Source organism: Chrysemys picta, chromosome 15 (assembly GCF_011386835.1).
Source record: "Chrysemys picta bellii isolate R12L10 chromosome 15, ASM1138683v2, whole genome shotgun sequence".
In the NCBI taxonomy this organism is placed as follows: Eukaryota; Metazoa; Chordata; order Testudines; family Emydidae; genus Chrysemys; species Chrysemys picta.
In genome coordinates this window covers 26209658-26228692 of record NC_088805.1, presented here as the reverse complement: position 1 = coordinate 26228692, position 19035 = coordinate 26209658, and the positions used below count along the sequence as shown (strand labels likewise).

The 19035-nt window shown below is 39.3% G+C and overlaps 2 protein-coding genes across 3 annotated transcripts; one reads left to right on the top strand and one right to left on the bottom strand.

The window, feature by feature from the left end:
* Positions 1-127: 127 nt before the first annotated feature.
* Positions 128-8627, bottom strand: EIF2B1 (eukaryotic translation initiation factor 2B subunit alpha). Its single transcript, XM_005298724.4, has 9 exons — positions 8465-8627; positions 8110-8211; positions 5928-6064; positions 5711-5827; positions 4992-5104; positions 3435-3503; positions 1962-2037; positions 899-1024; positions 128-292 (listed from the first exon to the last, which is right to left on the bottom strand). The coding sequence occupies exons 1-9, from the start codon at positions 8625-8627 to the stop codon at positions 137-139; spliced, it is 1059 nt and encodes a 352-aa protein (XP_005298781.2). The 3' UTR covers positions 128-136.
* GTF2H3 (general transcription factor IIH subunit 3) lies at positions 8614-18566 on the top strand. 2 transcript variants are annotated; one of them, XM_005298723.5, is made up of 13 exons: positions 8614-8747; positions 9318-9397; positions 10407-10513; positions 11137-11300; positions 11989-12051; positions 12375-12404; positions 13462-13490; positions 13581-13655; positions 14177-14230; positions 15166-15234; positions 16862-16997; positions 17093-17129; positions 17223-18566. In XM_005298723.5, the coding sequence occupies exons 1-13, from the start codon at positions 8738-8740 to the stop codon at positions 17290-17292; spliced, it is 924 nt and encodes a 307-aa protein (XP_005298780.1). In that variant the 5' UTR covers positions 8614-8737; the 3' UTR covers positions 17293-18566. The 2 variants fall into 2 exon arrangements, with proteins under 2 accessions (XP_005298780.1, XP_065424130.1); XM_065568058.1 differs by lacking the exon at positions 16862-16997 and having other exon boundaries at positions 17051-17129; positions 17223-18565.
* Positions 18567-19035: the final 469 nt, after the last annotated feature.

Below are 19035 nucleotides of genomic sequence, written 5' to 3'. Positions count from 1 at the left end.
AGGCTGCTGGTAATGGAGTTAATCCTTATACAGTTTCCTTTCTATAACATGTTGGGATAGTTTATATCTGTCAAACTCTAACTGTGAAGGGATGGTCATTGAACAATAGAGCATAACGTGCAGTGAATCTGCTTCATTACAGATAAAGTTTAATAAGTTCATCGCTGACAGCTGATGGAGTTAACACACCTAGGTCTGTAAACAGCAATGTAATTAGTGATGGTGAAGTGTAGTCAATCCAGGGGTGCTCCTCAGTTAGACTTCGGTTTGTTTTCAGGGTGTCTGCTTTGTACTGCGGGGGAGAAGAAAAACGTTAGTTGTCACAAAATAATATGCCATAATTTTTTGAGCTCTAATAATAATAAGGGCGTGACCAAACTTTATGGACCCTAGCTGTAGCTGAAGGAACCCACTGCTCTAACCACAGCATAGACTGGTGCCACTTAGTACTGCCACTTCATCTACGGGAATACGTAAGGTTTATAGTTCTGGAAAGTTTCCCTTGATCCAGCCATTCTGCTGCCAGCTGCTTGTCCTGTTACTGAGTGAGCTGCTTCAGGAACAGTTTGTTGGTAGAACTTAAGGGGAAGTGCTGTTGCTTCTGGCAGTTTGGTTTAGTGTATATAGAGCAGGAAACTTTTCAATACTATAAAATACTAGTAAAGTGAGTGAGGGTGGGAAAATCCAAATTGGCAAACACACTTTTGTTTAAGCTATACTGTATGTTATTACAGGTCAGGAGTGGCTTTGACTTACCCTAGATAGAAAAATGTAAACTTCACTTTCAGTGCATTAGGTGTAAATTCATGGCTAAGATCTTAATACCATAAATTTATTTGCTCATAGAACAATTGATGTGCAACTCTGTGGGTTAGCAAGTATTCTGAATTTCCCTTACCTTAAATTTATCTGGGACATCTTGTTGATTCAGAGGGAAGAGTCTTACAAACTTGAAGCTTTCTGCTACCACATAAAATGGTTTATTCTGAGCTTTGGCACACACAGCCATTTGATTTGTACCAATCTGCAGAGACAGTTTAGATGGAAAACAGTATATACACTCTAGTACTGAGTGACAGTAAACTTCCATGGTTCCAACCAGTAGACTCTTCGAGAGTACTTAACATCCGAACTGAAAGCACTTCTGAAAAGCCTGGAACTCTTCATAGAAACCAAGCTTAAGAAACAGAATGCTCCTTTAAAAGAGTTTCATCTGTTCGCCATTACGGGTCACAACACTCCTGTGATCTAGGCAAGTATTATCCTCATTTTACAAAGCAGAAGACTGATGCATAGAGGAAGCAGTAGTACAAAAGGGAACAGAAGCCAGAAGTCCTGACTTCCACTCTCTATTCCGATAAACGAAGAGTACTACCTATCAGTGTGTTTCAGGTCAGGAAAGTTACATCTTTGTTTATTCTAACTAGCTTTCATATCTAATGTACTCCTTCAAGCTAAAAAGATATCTTTCTATCTGCAAACTAACTACTCTTTAGGCTATATTTTATTTTGCATATCAATATGAAAGTTGCAAACAGAATATGGTTATTTTTAAAAAGCAGAGTAAGCAAAATAAAGCCATTGCCTTAGGTACAGACTTTGATGCTGACAACTGTGTAAAACTGAAACTGATAGGACTCTGAAGCAAAATTGATTTAACCTTAAACTTTAGTGTGTTGTAAGCATGAAGACTATTCGATTGCAGTGGGCTGTAGAAAGTGGCAACTTATTGTAATAGTTTTAATCATGACACTAATGCATGGGTTATCCACACATAATTAGCAGCAGCTATCGGAGTTTCCTGAATGAACCCCCCGCGTCATCTAGAAGGAGCCCATTAAGCTATAGTGAGTAAAAATCTAGTAGAAATAAAATGCAAACATTGCTCACATTTTCAAAATCTATCAACACGCACAGTCAGTTCCAGGTATCTGAAGAATCACTAATTCACTACTTCTTACCTTGTTAATAATTCCTCCACTTTCAACCACGCCTTCAGCACCAACTATTACTAGGTTCACTTTCTCCATGATGTAGCTGTTTAAGAAAAAAAGTTAAATCATATAGTGTAGTACTAGAAATGTGACTTATTTTTGTTAATACCTCATGATCATTTTGCTTTTCCAGTAGCCTAGTCATTCTTGCAACTATCCAGATATATGCATGCAGCCTATTCATATGTCCTTGGAATTACCCTTCCTTGATCTCCCCAAACAGGAATATTAAATAACCAATGCTTCTCCAAACATACTTGAGGTATTGACCTCAAAAGTTGCTGAGGATATTTTGGCTGAAGTCTACTAGTTACTAGTAATCAGTTACAGAAATTTAGATATTCAATATTACACTATTATGAAGTTATCTTACCTCCACATTTCAAGATGGTCACAACCAAAATATACTTTTAAATAATTCCAAATGACTTTAATCCCGCATTTTCCCTTCTTTCAATGCCCTCTCACATCTGTTTTCTCCTTCATGGAGAATACTGATAGAAAGAAGATACTTTGTACTTTTATACAGCACCTCTCATCCAAGGAGATAGCATGTGTCTTGGTGCATGAAGGAAATGCAACACCAACTAAAATAACTTCTCTCCTTATGAGCATATTTTTTCAGTTCTGTCTCTAAGAGTTATCTGGCCAGATAACTTAATCAGTCAAGTCACTGATCTCATGTTAACTTCCTTGTAAAATACAGCAAGTTAGAGTGGTGTGTATGTTCTTGACAATTGCCTCTCAGGCATTTTGTATTGGATAGAGAATTAAGTTTTACTAACACGCTGTTCATAAGAACATAAACATAAGCACAGCCATACTGGGTCAGACCAAATGTCCATCTAGCCCAGTATTCTGTCTTCTGACAGTGGGCAATGCCAGGTGCCCCAGAATGAACAGAACAGGTGATCCATCCCGTCACCCATTCACAGCTTCTGGCAAACAGAGGCTAGGGACACCATCCCTGTTCCATTCTCATGCATATAGGACTCAAATTCTGGTATCTAGTAAGCAATTATCAGCTTTTTTAAAAAAATCCAGTAACTGCACTTCCGTCTATATAAAGCATCTGACTTTAAAAAAACAAAACAAAACAAAAAACACACTGGCAGGCAAAATGGAGCCCTTACTAATAGCATCTCAGCTCCTTTTCTCCCCTATATCCCTAAATGCTACACTTAAGCTTAATTATCTTTTTCAATCTAATATCTAAACATTATCAAATACTTCTGCTTGATTTATGGCAATCACATCCTAACTGTCAAAAGATTTAGTTTGTACAGTAGCTGTGCCAGTTGATACTACAGTAAATTAGCAAAACCACCTATTCCAATTTGAACAACCTTTTGGGAAGTTCATATATACTATAGTCAAAATGAAAACCCGAAGGACAATGAAAGGCTTGTTAACATCCAAGAATGTAATTAATATACTTACCCAACTGCAGCATCTAGAATCACAGTCACAGGAACGTTGAGCTTGCTAAGGGCCTTTGCCATTTTTTGCCTATTAAAATAATGTTTATGAAGTTTTTAAATCTTTCTTTAAAGAGGTCAGTGAAATTCATAGATGTGATAAAACTAATTTTTTTCAGTATATATGAATGAAACCTGATAGGGCCCTACCAAATTCGTGGTCCATTTTGGTCAATCAATTTCATGGTCATAGGATTTTAAAAATTTTAAATTTCATGATTTCAGCTATTTAAATCTAAAATTTCACAGTGTTGTAATTGTAGGGGTCCTGACCCCAAAAAAGTGTTGTGGGGTGGTCAGAAGGTTATTGTAGGGGGAATTTGCACTGCTGCTATCCTTACTTTTGCACTGCTGCTGGCGGTGGTGCTGCCTTCAGAGCTGGGCAGCTGGAGAGTGGTGGCTGCTGGCCGGGAGCCCAGCTCTGGAGGCAGAGCCGCCACCAGCAGCAGCGCAGAAGTAAGGATGGCATGGTATGGTATTGCCATTCTGCACTACTGCCTGCAGAGCTGGGCCCTCAGTCAGTAGCTGCCACTTTCTGGCCACACAACTCTGAAAGCAGCAGTGTTTAAATCTCCCTATTAGTAACTGTGGTTCTACAATCACTCCTTTTTTTGGTTTCTCCCTGTTGTATGAAAAACTCACACAAATAAAGGGGAAAACAAGCTGACTATCACAGAAATAGTGAAATTGACAATACAGGGAGTAAAACTGAAGAGTCCCCTCTAATCATTCAATTTAGAAATCATAGGTATGACTTGTAACTCTATAAGGTAAAAGACTCAGACATGTGATTAAATTGACAGTTTACTGTACATTTAACACCCAGCTTCTTCATCTACTTGATGTTAAATACAAGATACTATGAACAGAGTTTACTGTGAAATGTTACTTTAGTGAAGCTGATAAATCACACTTTATCTGCCAATCTTCAGGTATTTCAATTGTCATTAGAAATGAAACTGCCTGGTTGGTTGCACTGGTTGTTGTACAGCGTGTATGGTTTTCCTTTACTTCCTTCAAACTATATTGTATCCTCTGGAGACTGACAGCGCTGTACAGAGCTGTCAGTAATATACACTACGTAGAGTCTTAAAGGGAACTTAAAAAAAAAAAAAAACCCAAACCCACCACATTTTTGGTAAACATTTGTATCCTCCTATTGTTACAAGTAACACTTACTACTATTAGCTTATTTTAAAAAATACTTCAAGTTGACTGTGCTTTTAAGCAATCATTCTTAGAGAAAAAATGGGTTGCCTAGCAGTGGCTGGTCATTAAAGTTTTGTTACACCTTAGCTGGAAAGCTTGGGGATGCTATAATATGTTTACTTGATAGCAGTTCTTTGGAAGGGTGTTGCTGTAGATGATCTGTCAAGAGCGATGTGATGTTTTGCAATGAAATAGTTATCTTTCAATAATTAAAAAATAGGTAAAAGCTGTTTTAAAATAGGACTCCACTGATGGACATTAGCTCTACAGTATCTTACTAATCAAGAAGACAAAACTGACATATACTTGCCCTGCTTGATCAGGCTGTGATTCAGTAATATAAACACTGAAACGCTTCTTTGATGCAGCAGCTGCCTCTAACACTCTGAGGACCACTCTCGAATAGGCATGCGTTAATATTCGCTGTTAAAGTAACAGACATTTTACTACTTTAGCAAGTTTCAGGAAAGCTTTGTTATTGTCATGATCTCTTGTAATTATTTACCATGCACAAATGTTTTAAACATAATCTTCAGTTACTTTAGATGATATCCCAGATTTCACAAAAAATGTAACATTAAGAGTTGTAGATACTTTTGGAGACCTGTCCAATATTAAACTGTATTTTTTTACAAAACCATGGGATGTCAAACTATCATGAAAATTGGACTTTATAGGACACTTAATTACTGAAACCCTAACAGTGAGAGGGGCTGAGAACCCACAACTTCCATTTAAGCCAGTAGTTGTGGGTGCTTAGTACCACTTAGAACCGGGCCACAGGCTTAATGTCAGTCTATATGGAAAAAAAGGTGGAGGGAGGGGAAAGAAAAAGGGAGTTTTAGAAAATATTTGAATATGTGGCATAAACAAATGTGATGGGTGATAGGTAGGAGTAAAATCTTTACTTGGGAAAGCCAATATCAGATAATGTGGGCTCTCCTTAACAGATGAGGATAAAACCTATTTCCTCCATCACTTGAAATAATGGAACACCCAGAACAGAGTAATCAGTCCTGACATACTTACAGCACCATCTTTGATAAATGTATGGCAGAGTTTTGCAATTTTGTTTCTTGAAAGAGAGATTCTCCTAAGGAAAAGTTCCCCTCGTTCGATCATGATTTCTTTACATTTTGAATAGTCCTGGAAAAAGCAGTAAGAACAAAAATTAGGGCCCAGGATTACTTTGTGAGTAGTGTTACTTTGTGGATGAGTGAAACATTACACTTGGTGACAAACTCACCGAGTACTCCAGTGAGGTGAGACTGATAAACCTTAGGAAGAGCTCTCCCCCTGAAGAGACTGCCACCGAAGAGTCAACACCAGATAGAGTTTCAATGGCATTTTTGAGATTTACTCTCAAACCCTGAATGGTCTCACCTGAGAGAGAGAGAGAGAAATGCAAACTTAATTTCAAAACAAGATACTCATTACATGCTAGACCAGGGGTTCTCGAACTGGGGGGCGGAACCCCTCAGGGGGCCGCAAGCTGTCAGCCTCCACCCAAAACCCTGCTTTGCATCCAGCATTTATAATGGTGTTAAATGTATTAAAAAGTGTTTTTAATTTATAAGGGGGGTGGCACTCAGAGGCTTGCTATGTGAAAGGGGTCACCAGTACAAAAGTTTGAGAACAACTGTGCTAGACAGAAGTTTAGGTGTATTCTGGTATGGCACTAATGGGTGTATTTTAAAATTTTCCAAATGACTAACTTGGTATTTCTCCTCCTGGGATTATAGTGGAAGCTTATTACACCATGTGGAAATTTTTCAACTGATTCCATAAGTTTGAGTACAAAATCTATAGTCTTGTAAGCCCTACCTGCCGCATGCCCTCCATCCACCTTTCTCTAGAATAACAGTCATCTAAAAAGAGAATATAAACACTCCTGAAACGTGTATTACTGCCAGGAATGAAAACTGATGAAATACTACTACATAGTCAACAGCAGTGTTGACTGCTCCTGCCTGCCCATCAATGTGCTTTGATTGTAACCTGAAGGAACACGTTCTTGCCGCTAATGAGGTAATTCAGCACCCATGCTCAGTCAATGCTTAGCCACTCTGTGAGTAGAAGAGCACATATCCAATGAAGCAGATTATATTTAAAGAAACAAACACCAAATACATTTTGAAAACTTTTTTGGTACTATTTCTGTTTCCCAGATTTTGATTAGTAATGCACGCTTCTCACAGCATGTGCTCATTTCTGCACAACATCTACCAGACAAGTTTCTTATTTCTAACTTTGGATGGAGTGTAGCCTGCTTTTTTTGCTCAAAGACCTCCATGTTTAACTCTTCTCTGAACTTTAAAAAACAGTATGACATTCAGGTTCAAAACACAGGGCTTGCCTTTTACTGCAATGCAGGAACTGGACTGTTAGTTTTGCTTGTGAAAAAGAAAAGGCAGGATCTTGGAAGCAGAGATGAACTGCAGTATAGCTTGCTTCTTGAGAAAGCAAAAATTAAATAATCACCTGAAATGCAACAAAGCTCTGAATTTCAGTCACCTGAAACACCATGAATGTGATTAGGTGTGTCTCAAATATTTAGGGTTGGCAGAATTTGATTTTTTTTACATAATTTTGATGGATAATATCAATAGTTATTTGTGAGCATTTTTAATTTTTATTGATTTGCATTTCACAGTTCTGCAAATTTTGGGGGTTTTAGTATTTTTTCAGTTTTTATCAACTACCAGTTTTCATAGTTGCAGGAAATTATGGGGGTTTCAGACAATAACTTAGAGAGCTTTCAGCGTAGCAGCAATGGTAGTCTGTATCTGCAAAAGGAACAGGAGTACTTGTGGCACCTTAGAGACTAACAAATTTATTTGAGCATAAGCTTTATTGGGCTACAGCCCACTTTAGTTTTTTTTCTCCTGCTGATACTTGCTCATCTTAATTAATTAGCCTCTTAGAGTTAATATGGCTACTTCCACCTTTTCATGTTCTGTATGTATATATTATATGTTCCATTCTATGCAGCTGAAGAAGTGGGCTGTAGCCCACGAAAGCTTATGCTCAAATAAATTTGTTAGTCTCTAAGATGCCACAAGTACTCCTGTTCTTTTTATTAGCCTCATTCAATAATGATCAGGCAGCATTTTTCTTACTTTGCCTATTTTTAAACGTTGATAATTATGGATGGAAACATTTTTTTTGTCGGTTTGTGTGCGGACGGTGAAATCGATGTTCATAAAAACGGAATCCGTCCAAGCCTATCAATACTGCAAGGTGGTCGGGGAGGTGTATTACCCCTGCCCTCTACTGGACGGATTCAGGACTGCTCGTCCTACGGGACCATCTTCCTTTCGCTCCAGGACAGGGGCCTGTGCGCTCGGAGCAGGGTCCGCGGGTTCTAGTCTCGCTCTCGCCCTGCAGCGGAGCACGGGCTGGGCCGGCGTTTGCCAGGGCCCCTGTACCTTTGTCTCTCTTCAGGAACTCCAGCAGCGCGCGGATGGCGGCCACGGCCGAGGCCACGTCGGGATCCTCCCTCATCTGGGCTTTGAAGGCCTCGATCAGCTCTGCAAGGGAGACGGGGCCCGTCAGCCACAGGGACCCGCCCGGCCTGGGGAAAGCCCCCACCTGGGGCTGGCCAGGCCTGGTCCCCCCGGCCGGGCAGGCGGGATCTCGTCTCGCCCCCGCCGGCAGGGGGCAGCCCCAGGCCGCGAGGGATGCTAGTGCACGTACGCCGCGGCGTACACACCTGCCTCCAGGGGCGGCTTGGGGGAGGGCCCGGTTAATCCCACCCCCTGATCGGGCCCCGGCCCCTGTTACCTGCTTCGTTCATGGCTTCAGCTGCCCCGGCGGGACCGGGCCTCTGGGAGCAGCAAGAGCCGGGTTTGTTTCCCCCTCTCACACGGAGGGAGCTGCTGTCCCCGCCCGGCCCCTTTTCGTGGTGACACCGGTGCCTTCCCCCACAGGCCGGCTCTTGCCGCATCACGCGTGACGTACGGGGCAGTGCGACTAGTGAGCGGTGACATCATCTCCAGGCGCCGGAAGCGACGGCCTAGCCGGTGTCTGCTCTCCGCCTGTCTGGGGCTGGGCACTATGAGCGCAGGTGAGTCCTAGCAGGGGCCTCGTCCTGCCGCCCGGGGGCCGCGCGGGAAGCGGGGTGGGGTGTGGTGTCTGTCATCTCCCCCTCGCTCTCCTCAGAGCCCAGGCCGAGTCTCTTCATTTCTAGTGTGTCGTTGTCGTCCCCCCTCCCCGTCCCCGTATTTCTGGGTTCAAAAATATATAACGCTTCATTATGTATAACATAATAGATTCTACTCCCCTTCCATGTTTTATGGCGTTCATGGAATTTTTGGTAATAAACTTATGGAATAACTGCACTTATGCTGAATCTTAGACGGTTTGTTCACACATTCTTGCTAACATTTTTTTTTGCTATTGTGTGTGAGACTGAAAAGTGTTACTAAAGAAAAACATGTCTAATAGTAGAATATAAGGCCCTGATTCTGCAAACACTTATGCACACTCAATTAAATGGGCATCAAACCAAATAGTATTTTTGCTTATGGATCTTTAAATTTTGGCCTTCCCATATTTCTAAAGAAGCTGTTACTTGATGCCATATTGTCAGAGTGTTGTCTGTTCTCAAACATATGTATTATTATTGCTTTTCTAGATGATGAGCTAAATCTCTTAGTCATCATCATTGACACCAATCCTATCTGGTGGGGGAAGAAAGCGCTAGGAGAATCAGAGGTAAGGCTTCCTGACTAGCATGGGGTCACAATGAAGTTTTCCAAAAGACTTTTTCTGTAATTTTTTGACAAAATCTGTTTTATTTTGAACTGCATTTGCTGGAGAGAAACTGGGAAATACTCTTGGAATTCAAAATTATGCTAATATTGCCTTATGATAAAATAGTTGAAATAATGTCTTGTCATGTCTAATGCCCTTTTAAACAAATGATATGCTGGATTGGTTTGCGCTGCAACAGTTTGACTGAATACAGGATGGAGAGTCAGGTACTCTTGAGTTCTAATCCAAGTTGTTGTCACTGACTTGCTCTGTAGTCTTGGCCAAGTAAATTAGTCTGAAATTTTCAAAATTGGCCACTAATTTTAAGAGCTCAACTTGAGGCATCTTGGGCCTGATTTTTAGAAGTGTTGAACACCCAAAACTCTAGTTGAAATCAGTGGAAGTTGTCGGTGCTCAGCACCTCTGAAAACCAGGCTGTTGGTTTCTCAGGTTGGACATGCACATTTGATTAGGGGACACTTGAAAATTGTAAAATCTCTATTCCTTGGTTTCCTCATTCTTAAAACTGGGATGATAATACCCATATCAGAGTTCTTGTAAGGATTAACTAGTTGATCTTTGTGCTGTGCTTTGAAGATGCTGAACCCTGTATAAATGGTATTCCAATGCCAAACATGTTCTGGAGCATGACAATGATTATTAGTGGTTCTGGGGGGTGACAGTCTCTCATATATAATATTTATTTTAATTTCCATTTCTGTCTCTGTATGCACAGACACAGAAGTGGAAAAACGTTTTTCCAGACACTCTCCCACGTACTACAGAGAGGATTATCTGCCTTTTGAATTTCATGTTCATTCCCTTTGTAAATTCCAAACCCTAATGAAAATATTACTTGTATGTGCAGATTTTTTTTAAAAGTTCTTATTTAAATTCGGTGGCTCTTCTGGTACATCTATTTTTCTGAGCTTTTCACACGTGTCCTTTCTTGATTTTCTTTTTTCAACAGTTTACATTATCAAAATGCCTGGATGCAGTAATGGTGATGGGAAATTCACATCTATTTATGAATCGTAGCAACAAACTTGCTGTAATAGCAAGTCATACACAAGAAAGGTACAATAGCTTTCTTATATAGTATCCTTTTTATTTATAAAACTTCCCTTCATATATTATTCTTTTGAATAGCTCAGTGTGCTGAAGAGAATAATTCAAACAAAGGTTAAAATACATGATCTATTAGATACCCTTTTAAAAAACAAACGAATAAAAACATTGAGGGGAGGGGATTGTGGGTTGGTGATTATTGAATGCAAAAGAAAACAAGAGAAAGGGATTGTGAGAAGAAAGAGGTGAACAAAAATAGCTTTTGAAATTAAAAATAAAAATATTAACTTTTAAATCTTGACTATTAACAAAAGAGGTGGCAAGTTCCCTTTCTGGAGATTGTCACAATAACAGGGTGATTGCTTGCTGAGCTAAGAAATGAGGGGGAGTTCCTTAAAGGCAGATGGTGTTTCCAGTTCCCAACAGGATGAGTGTCAGAGAGAAAGTATTTAATGTTGGTGGGGCTTACGCCGTTTAGGGCTTTGTAAACACACTCCTTACATAGTTATTAGTGTCCTGGGTACTAAGAATTGTTTGGAATAAAATTTTGTGTCAGTGGTTGAATTTGTGGCTCTTCACCTATTTCCTTAAAAACAAATGATTAATACTGTGCTGCTGTTTCTCGCTTTTAGTCGTTTCTTGTACCCTGGAAAGCACTGGGCATTTGCAGATCTCTTTGGAGACGGTGGTAGTTTCGTAGAGTCTAATTGCTCTGGCAGCAAAGATGGAAAATATGAATTATTAACTGCAATAAATGAAATAATCACAGAGGAGATTAAAGACCTGATGACAAAAAGTAAGATGATTTTTTGTTAATGAATATAGCCATCTTGGTTAATTTAGTTCCACATTCTCGTTAGTTTTTTTTTTTTAAATACTGTTTAAAGTAAGAAAAATAATACTTTGAGATGTTATGTGAAAAGGACACTGTTAAGGAGATTACGTTCCACATTTTACCTATCTTTATAATGATCTACTTGGGAGCTGGGTTGCTAAAACAACTGTACAACTGATTAGAACACACCTGAAATATTTTGTCCCATTCTAGGCAGCTCAATATCAGAAACCTGTAATGAAGCTGGAGGGAATTCAGAGAAAAGCAAAAAACCTAAGGGGCTGATTTAATAAAGATTGAAATAAGTAAATGTGGACGGTTTGGCTAAATGATAACTAAGGATATGATCGCTGTCTACAGGTCTGGATGAAGCAAAGGAAATTCCTAAGCTTAATATGAATAACTACAAAATAGCTGGAAAGACCGCTAGGAACTGATGGAAGCTCCTTTGCATTTGTCTTCTGAAGCTTATTCTCCATCATTCCATATTTTGTTAATGTGCAAGAATTTGAGGCCAAGTGGGATACTGAATTATCGAACCTTTATTAGAGCCTATGTTTTAATGTTATTTGCCCAAGACACAATTCAAATTAAATGTTTAGTATTCAAATACTTTTAATTTGTACAAAGGTGTATTTTTGGATTACAGCTGACATGAAGGGCCAGCAAACGGAAACTTTGTTGGCAGGATCACTGGCTAAAGCACTTTGTTGTATCCTTTTTAAAATACTGGAATTTTCAAAATCTCTCTCTCTCTCTCTATCTTATGTTGTTTACACCATCATTGTAGGGAATCTTGAACTCTTCTGTGGTAGCATTCTGTGTTAGAATATTGTCAGTTTATTATGCTAAAGTTATGACTTATGAGTATAATACCATCAGATCGGAAACTTCAGTAAAGTGTGTGTTGGTAAAAGAGGGTACAATTGTTTAGTGCAGTTAGTACATTTTCTGTCTATTTTAGTAAGTTTTGGAAGGTTTATAGAGCTGTTTCCTAAATAGAATAAAATGTTTCCTGAATACCAAGTGTAATAGATATTCACAGGATGAACAAGGAAGTAAAAGGTACCGTCTTTTCTTCTACTTGAATATTTACCTGAATATTAGAACGAGGGGGGAGGGGAAAATGCTGGCCCTTTTTCAACTGGCAGCAGTGGGCAGTACTGGTTGTCCTAATCATCTAAACTACCCAATTTGAGCGCCGATTGAAGATTGGTAATATAGGGGTTGACATACGTAACCGGGTATGCTGAGTCAGGAGCTAATTCAGCACCTGTCACTGTAATACCCACCAGTATATGTCAAGTGGGACCTAACTGGAAGACAGACAGTTGACAGAGGGTGTCAGTTAACTGAATTAGCACTACAACTGAAAGGCTAATGGAAGCAGAAGCAACCCCAGCAGGTGGGATTATATACGTTGACAGGAAGGAAGAGTGGGGATCTTGAAGGAAGGCTGAAGAAGGCAGAACTAGGTGCTGCTTGCACTGCTCTCTTCCTAGAGGCAAGTGGGGCAGCTGGCTATGGAATCTAAATACATGTAAATAACACTGCAGGCTGTGGCCTGCTGAAAGACTATAATGAAGTCTGGTGTTGGTGAAGGAGACCTGGAGTGGTTGTGGTCTGTGATTAAGGCCTGAAAGGACTCTTGGGGATCACCTCATGTCACTATATTTAAGTTGATCTTTGTGACAGCAAATTAATAACCCTAACCCTTTTGTGATGTGGACATCTATGCGTTGGACTGAAATTACAACCAGAAAGCCATTATGATGACTGTCACACACTTGTGAACTGGTCTGTGTTTGAACCAGTGAACCGTCAATGAGAGACTGAAATTCCCTTGCTTTTCACCATCCAGTTGCTTTTTGAGAATGAATGAATATGGTGGTATCTGCTTTCACACCAATGCTGAATTAAGTCTGCTGCTATTTGTCAGATTTTTCTTTCTTGCTCTTTTCATGATACTTAGTCTTCTCAGTATACTGATAAAGCAGTCTCTCATTGACTGCTGTAAGTGAGGTGTATGATCATACTACACAATTTCAAAGAAAAAATATTGGAGGCTAATGTATGGAGTAACTGTGAAACACTAATGCATGTTTTTGTCTCCAATATGTAGCCAGCCAAGAAATTAAATCAAGAATTTTGGTAAGATCTTCTATATAAAATTTTCTTAATGAGCTTTGATATCCAGTAGTACTATTGTGTAGGCTAACAGGTGTCAATTGCTTTACCTAGGTCATAAAAGCTGCAGAAGACAGTGCATTGCAGTATATGAATTTCATGAATGTGATCTTTGCAGCACAGAAACAGGTGAAGTTAATGTTTTATTGTGATAAATATTCAATTATTTCAATATCAACATGTAAACATAAAGATTGTCTATCCCTGTTATGTATGTGCTTCTAATTAAGGGATGCTTGGGGCCATCTGAGCATCTTCTTGCCATGGGAAGAGACAACTAAGTTAAAATGTAGATCCAAGTCACCACACTGTAACAGAAAGTGGCCACCAGTTCAGCCCAAAAGACTACTGAGCCTTACCCCCTACATCTTAGAATTAGATACTGTATATTAGGTAAGCTTCATCTGTGGTCCTTCCCAGATTGCCAGTTATTGGACAGGGAAGGGTGGATGATGTGGTACATGCTATGGGTAAAGTCAAATACAGTACTTTGTTTTGGTGCCGAAGGCCAATAGCCTCAGCAGTCTGTTCAGATGAATGTAGTGGGACTTACAACTAAAATAGATCTCAGCAGTAATGGTAATGGAGAGTTATAGTTATTGTACTATTGTAACTTCTGTTTTCTGTAAGCCTCATCTTTCTGGTTTCAGAATATTTTGATTGATGCCTGTGTTTTGGACTCTGATTCAGGACTCCTACAGCAGGTATAATATACTTTTATTACTCATTGGTTATATTGGTTCTTAGATGAAGAACTGAAAATAGCTGTTTTGTGACCACTTGTTTGACACATTTGAAATCATCTTCTCTCAAACTTTTTGCTCCCTTTGCTTGGAGATGGAAAGATTAGAACTGGGCAAATCAAGCCTCAATCTTGTGCGATAACGAACAGGCTCCTATTTGTTCCCTTTTATGTGACAAAACCTTAAATCAGCTCTCTCCACTTTATCTCCTGGATACTCTGTCGCATCAGAAATGTTTTTGATCAGTTCCTCCCCACCCTGTTATTGGAACACACTGTCCTGAATCTGAACTGTTCTCTACTTAACAAACACTGATTGCTGGAAACTATTGCCTCCTTCCAGGGATAAACATTTGTTGAATAGGCACTGGTTTTGGTAGTATATACGGATCAAGAAATTTAATGTAGGATAGTACAAGAAACAATTGAGGATTCTTTTTATTTAAATTATTGATCGGGGGGAGTCTTTCAGTTTTAAAATCTCAACTGGGAATCAAGCAAAAAAAATGTTCTCAGGTATATAAGCAATGTAAGAACAACTATGGTTTTAAGAAACTTAATTTAAAAAATAAAGTTGGCTCTGTATCTAAGTGTGAGGTCCATTGACATCTACTTCTTTCTAACGGCTGTCCTTTACTGCAGTACCAAAGAGAGGGGAGACACTTTCTTGCTCATATCTTTCTCCATGGACAATCCTCCACCTTTAAGTTTCCCCTGAGGCTGTTCAAAAGCCAGGGATGGAAATATCTGGGGCAAATAACTTCTTTAGAATCTGAAATCTGTGGGACTTGAAAAAATGTGTGGCTTTTTTAACCTTCCTGTACTATGTAGCAATTTCTTTTCAGGTTTGTGTCAAAATTGTTCCTATGTTAAGTGCTTGCAATGTATGCTTTCCAGGCTTGTGACATTACAGGAGGCATATACTTGAAAGTGCCCCGGATTCCCTCCCTTTTGCAGTATTTGCTGGTAAGTAACTTAAAAAAACACTTGAGGGCTGCTCTGACTCCTGTTGAAGTCGGTTGCAAAATTCCTCTTGACTTCATTGGGAGCAGAAGCAGACTCTTTGAGCTGACGTGGAAGTTAAGCGTTGGGAACCCTGACTGCTCGAAGGGATTCAGCTGTTTGATATGCTTCAGTAGATGCTGCAGTGAGAAGTCATGGGAGGGTATGGACAAGCATCATAAGGGACAGGCTTTGCAGGAGGGCTTTCATGCTTGGCTGGCATAGTCATGTGTGACACTTCACTGTGGTGAGGGGATATCCTAAAAGAAGACTGGGAAACTGAACAAGGGGAAATATCTCTCAAAGTATCTAAGAATGTCACTTACCTGAAGTGCTGGTGCATAATATTGATTTTGCCTGGGGAGACTTGGAGGAAAATGACAATATGATATAAGTTTGTACTACTGAAAGTTATTACTATCTGATGGCTGTTCCTTGTCTGTTTGAAATGAATTGGTCTAGTCCAGTTCCTAGTGGACAAGTGCCTATGATGCAGAACCCACCAAAATTGACAGCAACTGGCAACCTGTATAGTGCTCAGTGAGTGAATTAGGGGTTTGGAACGGGTCCCATATGAGGAGAGATTAAAGAGGCTAGGACTTTTCAGCTTGGAAAAGAGGAGACTAAGCGGGGGATATGATAGAGGTATATAAAATCATGAGTGGTCTGGAGAAAGTGAATAAGGAAAAGTTATTTACTTGTTCCCATAATTATAATATAAGAACTAGGGGCCACCAAATGAAATTAATGGTCAGCAAATAAAAGGAAGTACTTCTTCACGCAGTCAACTTGTGGAACTCCTTGCCTGAGGAAGTTGTGAAGGCTAGGACTATAACAGGGTTTAAAAGAGAACTGGATAAATTCATGGAGGTTAAGTCCATTAATGGCTATTAACCAGGATAGTAAGGAATGGTGTCCCTACCCTCTGTTTGTCAGAGGGCGGTGATGGACAGCAGGAGAGAGATCACTTGATCATTACCTGTTAAGTTTACTCCCTCTGGGGCACGTGGAATTGGCCACTGTTGGTAGACAGGATACTGGGCTGGATGGACCTTTGATTTGACTCAGGACGGCCGTTCTTATGTTCCTATGCCATGACGACTGAAGTATGCTCTTACCTGCAGAGGTGTTTGCAGCAGGTTAGAATATGAGGCACGGTGATAGGAGGGAATGAGGGGCAGCAAACTTTTCATAACTGTTCTTTGTTCTTTATGGATTCTGTGGATACATTTGTGACGTGTCTCCTGGGGTATCATTCTGGCATCTCTAACCCCCAGTAAACTCTCTCATGCTTAAAATTGATGTTGAATGAATAGTCATGTCTTAAAATGACTTGATGATTTTAAAAAGGCCATTTTTTATTTATTACGATATGAGCAACAAAACATTTCCTGGAAGGTGAATGAGGACAAAATTCCCTTCTTCCTCAAATTACTTAATGACCTGATGCAGTCATAGAGGTGAATTTCTTTGGCAAGTGGGAGGGTAACTTTCTTCTCTGCAGTAGTTTTGGTGTATATAGCAAAGTCCTTTAACACAGTTGTTTCCTCCCAGATTCTAAAATACCCTCCCATTTTTTTAATTTATACAGTGGGTATTTCTTCCTGATCAAGAGCAAAGATCCCAACTAATCCTTCCACCCCCCATTCATGTTGACTATCGAGCGGCTTGCTTCTGTCATCGAAATCTCATTGAAATAGGTTATGTCTGCTCTGTGTGTTTGTCAAGTAAGTTTTACAAATATATTTAACAGAACTGACCTAATTTCTCTTGTTTCAAGGTAACTATTTTAGTGAAAATGGCCTATTCTTTTATTTTCCAGTATTCTGCAACTTCAGCCCTATTTGTAGCACATGCGAGTAAGTACTCTTCTTGACTTTTGTTTGCTTGTGTAGGCTAGGCTTAGAAATGTATTCAGCATATTTTATTTTTTCTTTCTTGTATTATTTCAGGACTGCTTTTAAGATTTCGTTACCACCTGTCATGAAGGCCAAGAAAAAGAAGCTAAAACTAGCTATATAGCAACATTATAGAAATACACCAACCATTACCTCCTCCACGTAATTCCATGAAACAGCATGTAGTTGAGAAAGTGGCATTTTTTAATAGGTGTGAAAGAAATAATTGTTCAAATCTATGTTGCTAAACATTGAAAAACATCACACACTATATGCACCATCTCTGTAAGCAACAAATGGTTGTATTGGTGCATGCTCTGTGTTATTTTAAAATCAAATCTCCTATTTGTGACTATCAGGAGCCAGAAACTGCTTGTATAAAGCAGAAGGTGCATTTACCATCATAGAACAACATAATAGCATCCCTAAGTCAGTTTAGAAGTTAGACAGAGAATGCAAATGCTTAGGCCCTGATCCTGCATGCATGTTAAAGTTAACGGTAAGCATGGCTGTATGTGTTTGCAGGATCCAGGCTGTAGTGTTATGGATGGATTCTGTAGTTCTTTTCAACACGGTTTGTTGTTCAATTTAATTTGTGAAGAGGCAAGTTTGATTTTTTTTTTTTCTTCCCACCCCCCGCCCCCACTAAATTCCCCTTTCGTGGGTATTATCTGCTTTAAGTGTGTTTTATTCTTTTCTCACTTTAATATCTTCTCCCCAAAACACAAGTATATTGAAGATTATTCAGGTGAATAATTTTATTACAAGGTAATACAGATAATGAGTAATTTTCCTTTTGAAATTCAGTAACAGAAGCATCTGTGAATTTTTTTTTTCCACTCTCATGTGTAGGGATTTGTTTTTACGATATTTTGAAACTGGAAAACAGTTTAATTGTCTGAAATCTGATAGCAAGTTTCTTTTTTAGATTTGACTTGCACCAAAGAAAGATAATGTAGGAAGGCCTCTGTTATGAATTGATTTATTTTCTGTATCTCAGCAGGTGAACGCGTGGTGCATGTTCAGCTTTCGAAACCTTTTGTGTTTAAACCAAACAAAAAATTTAATTCTCTATTTTTAATTCCCTACTTTTAATCCGTAACTGTATCTTTTGGTGTTTTAAAATATATTTAATAATTGTTGTACTACTCAGAGGCAATATGGGAATAATTGTTTTCTAGGTAGAAAACATGACTGCAGATAAATTCTTTTTTTAATGGTATATGCAGGAAATGATGATTTATAATATTTTCATCAGGTTTTTGCCTGTGTTACCATTTTATTGAAAATGCCAGTCTTTTACTGGCTCATTTATTAACTAAATGCAATTTTATATGAACACTGTATTTATAGTTTGCTTTATATAAATATTTGTAATAAAGTGACTTTAAAAAAAATGGCCTTTTTCCCCTTTTATCCTCGCTTTTATAACCTTAAAGGCAAAATCATCAAAGGTTAATTTAGTATGAGGGTCCACACCAGACAAGGCATCTTGCATACTGCTGAGTATCTTGATGAACAGTTTAGACTCAAACGTGTGCAACAAAGAGGGCAATATGGGCCCTTGCAATGTAAAATTAGGCGTGGTTTGTAAACTCTAAGTACTGTTGGTACATACTGTTACTCCTGAGGGCATTCTGCACCGAAAAAAAATAACAATTCTGTGCACAATATTTTAAAATTCTTCAAATGTTATTTGTTGAATAAATATGGAGGCTCCAGCATGGCACAGGGGAGCACAGGCCACTGGCTGAACAGAGGTGGGAGATCACTGTGCAGCTCCCTCCTGGAACACGGACTCAGCAGTGAGGCTGCACCTAACCTTGACACAGCGCAAGGACCAGACCCTGCCCCAGAAACACCCTAG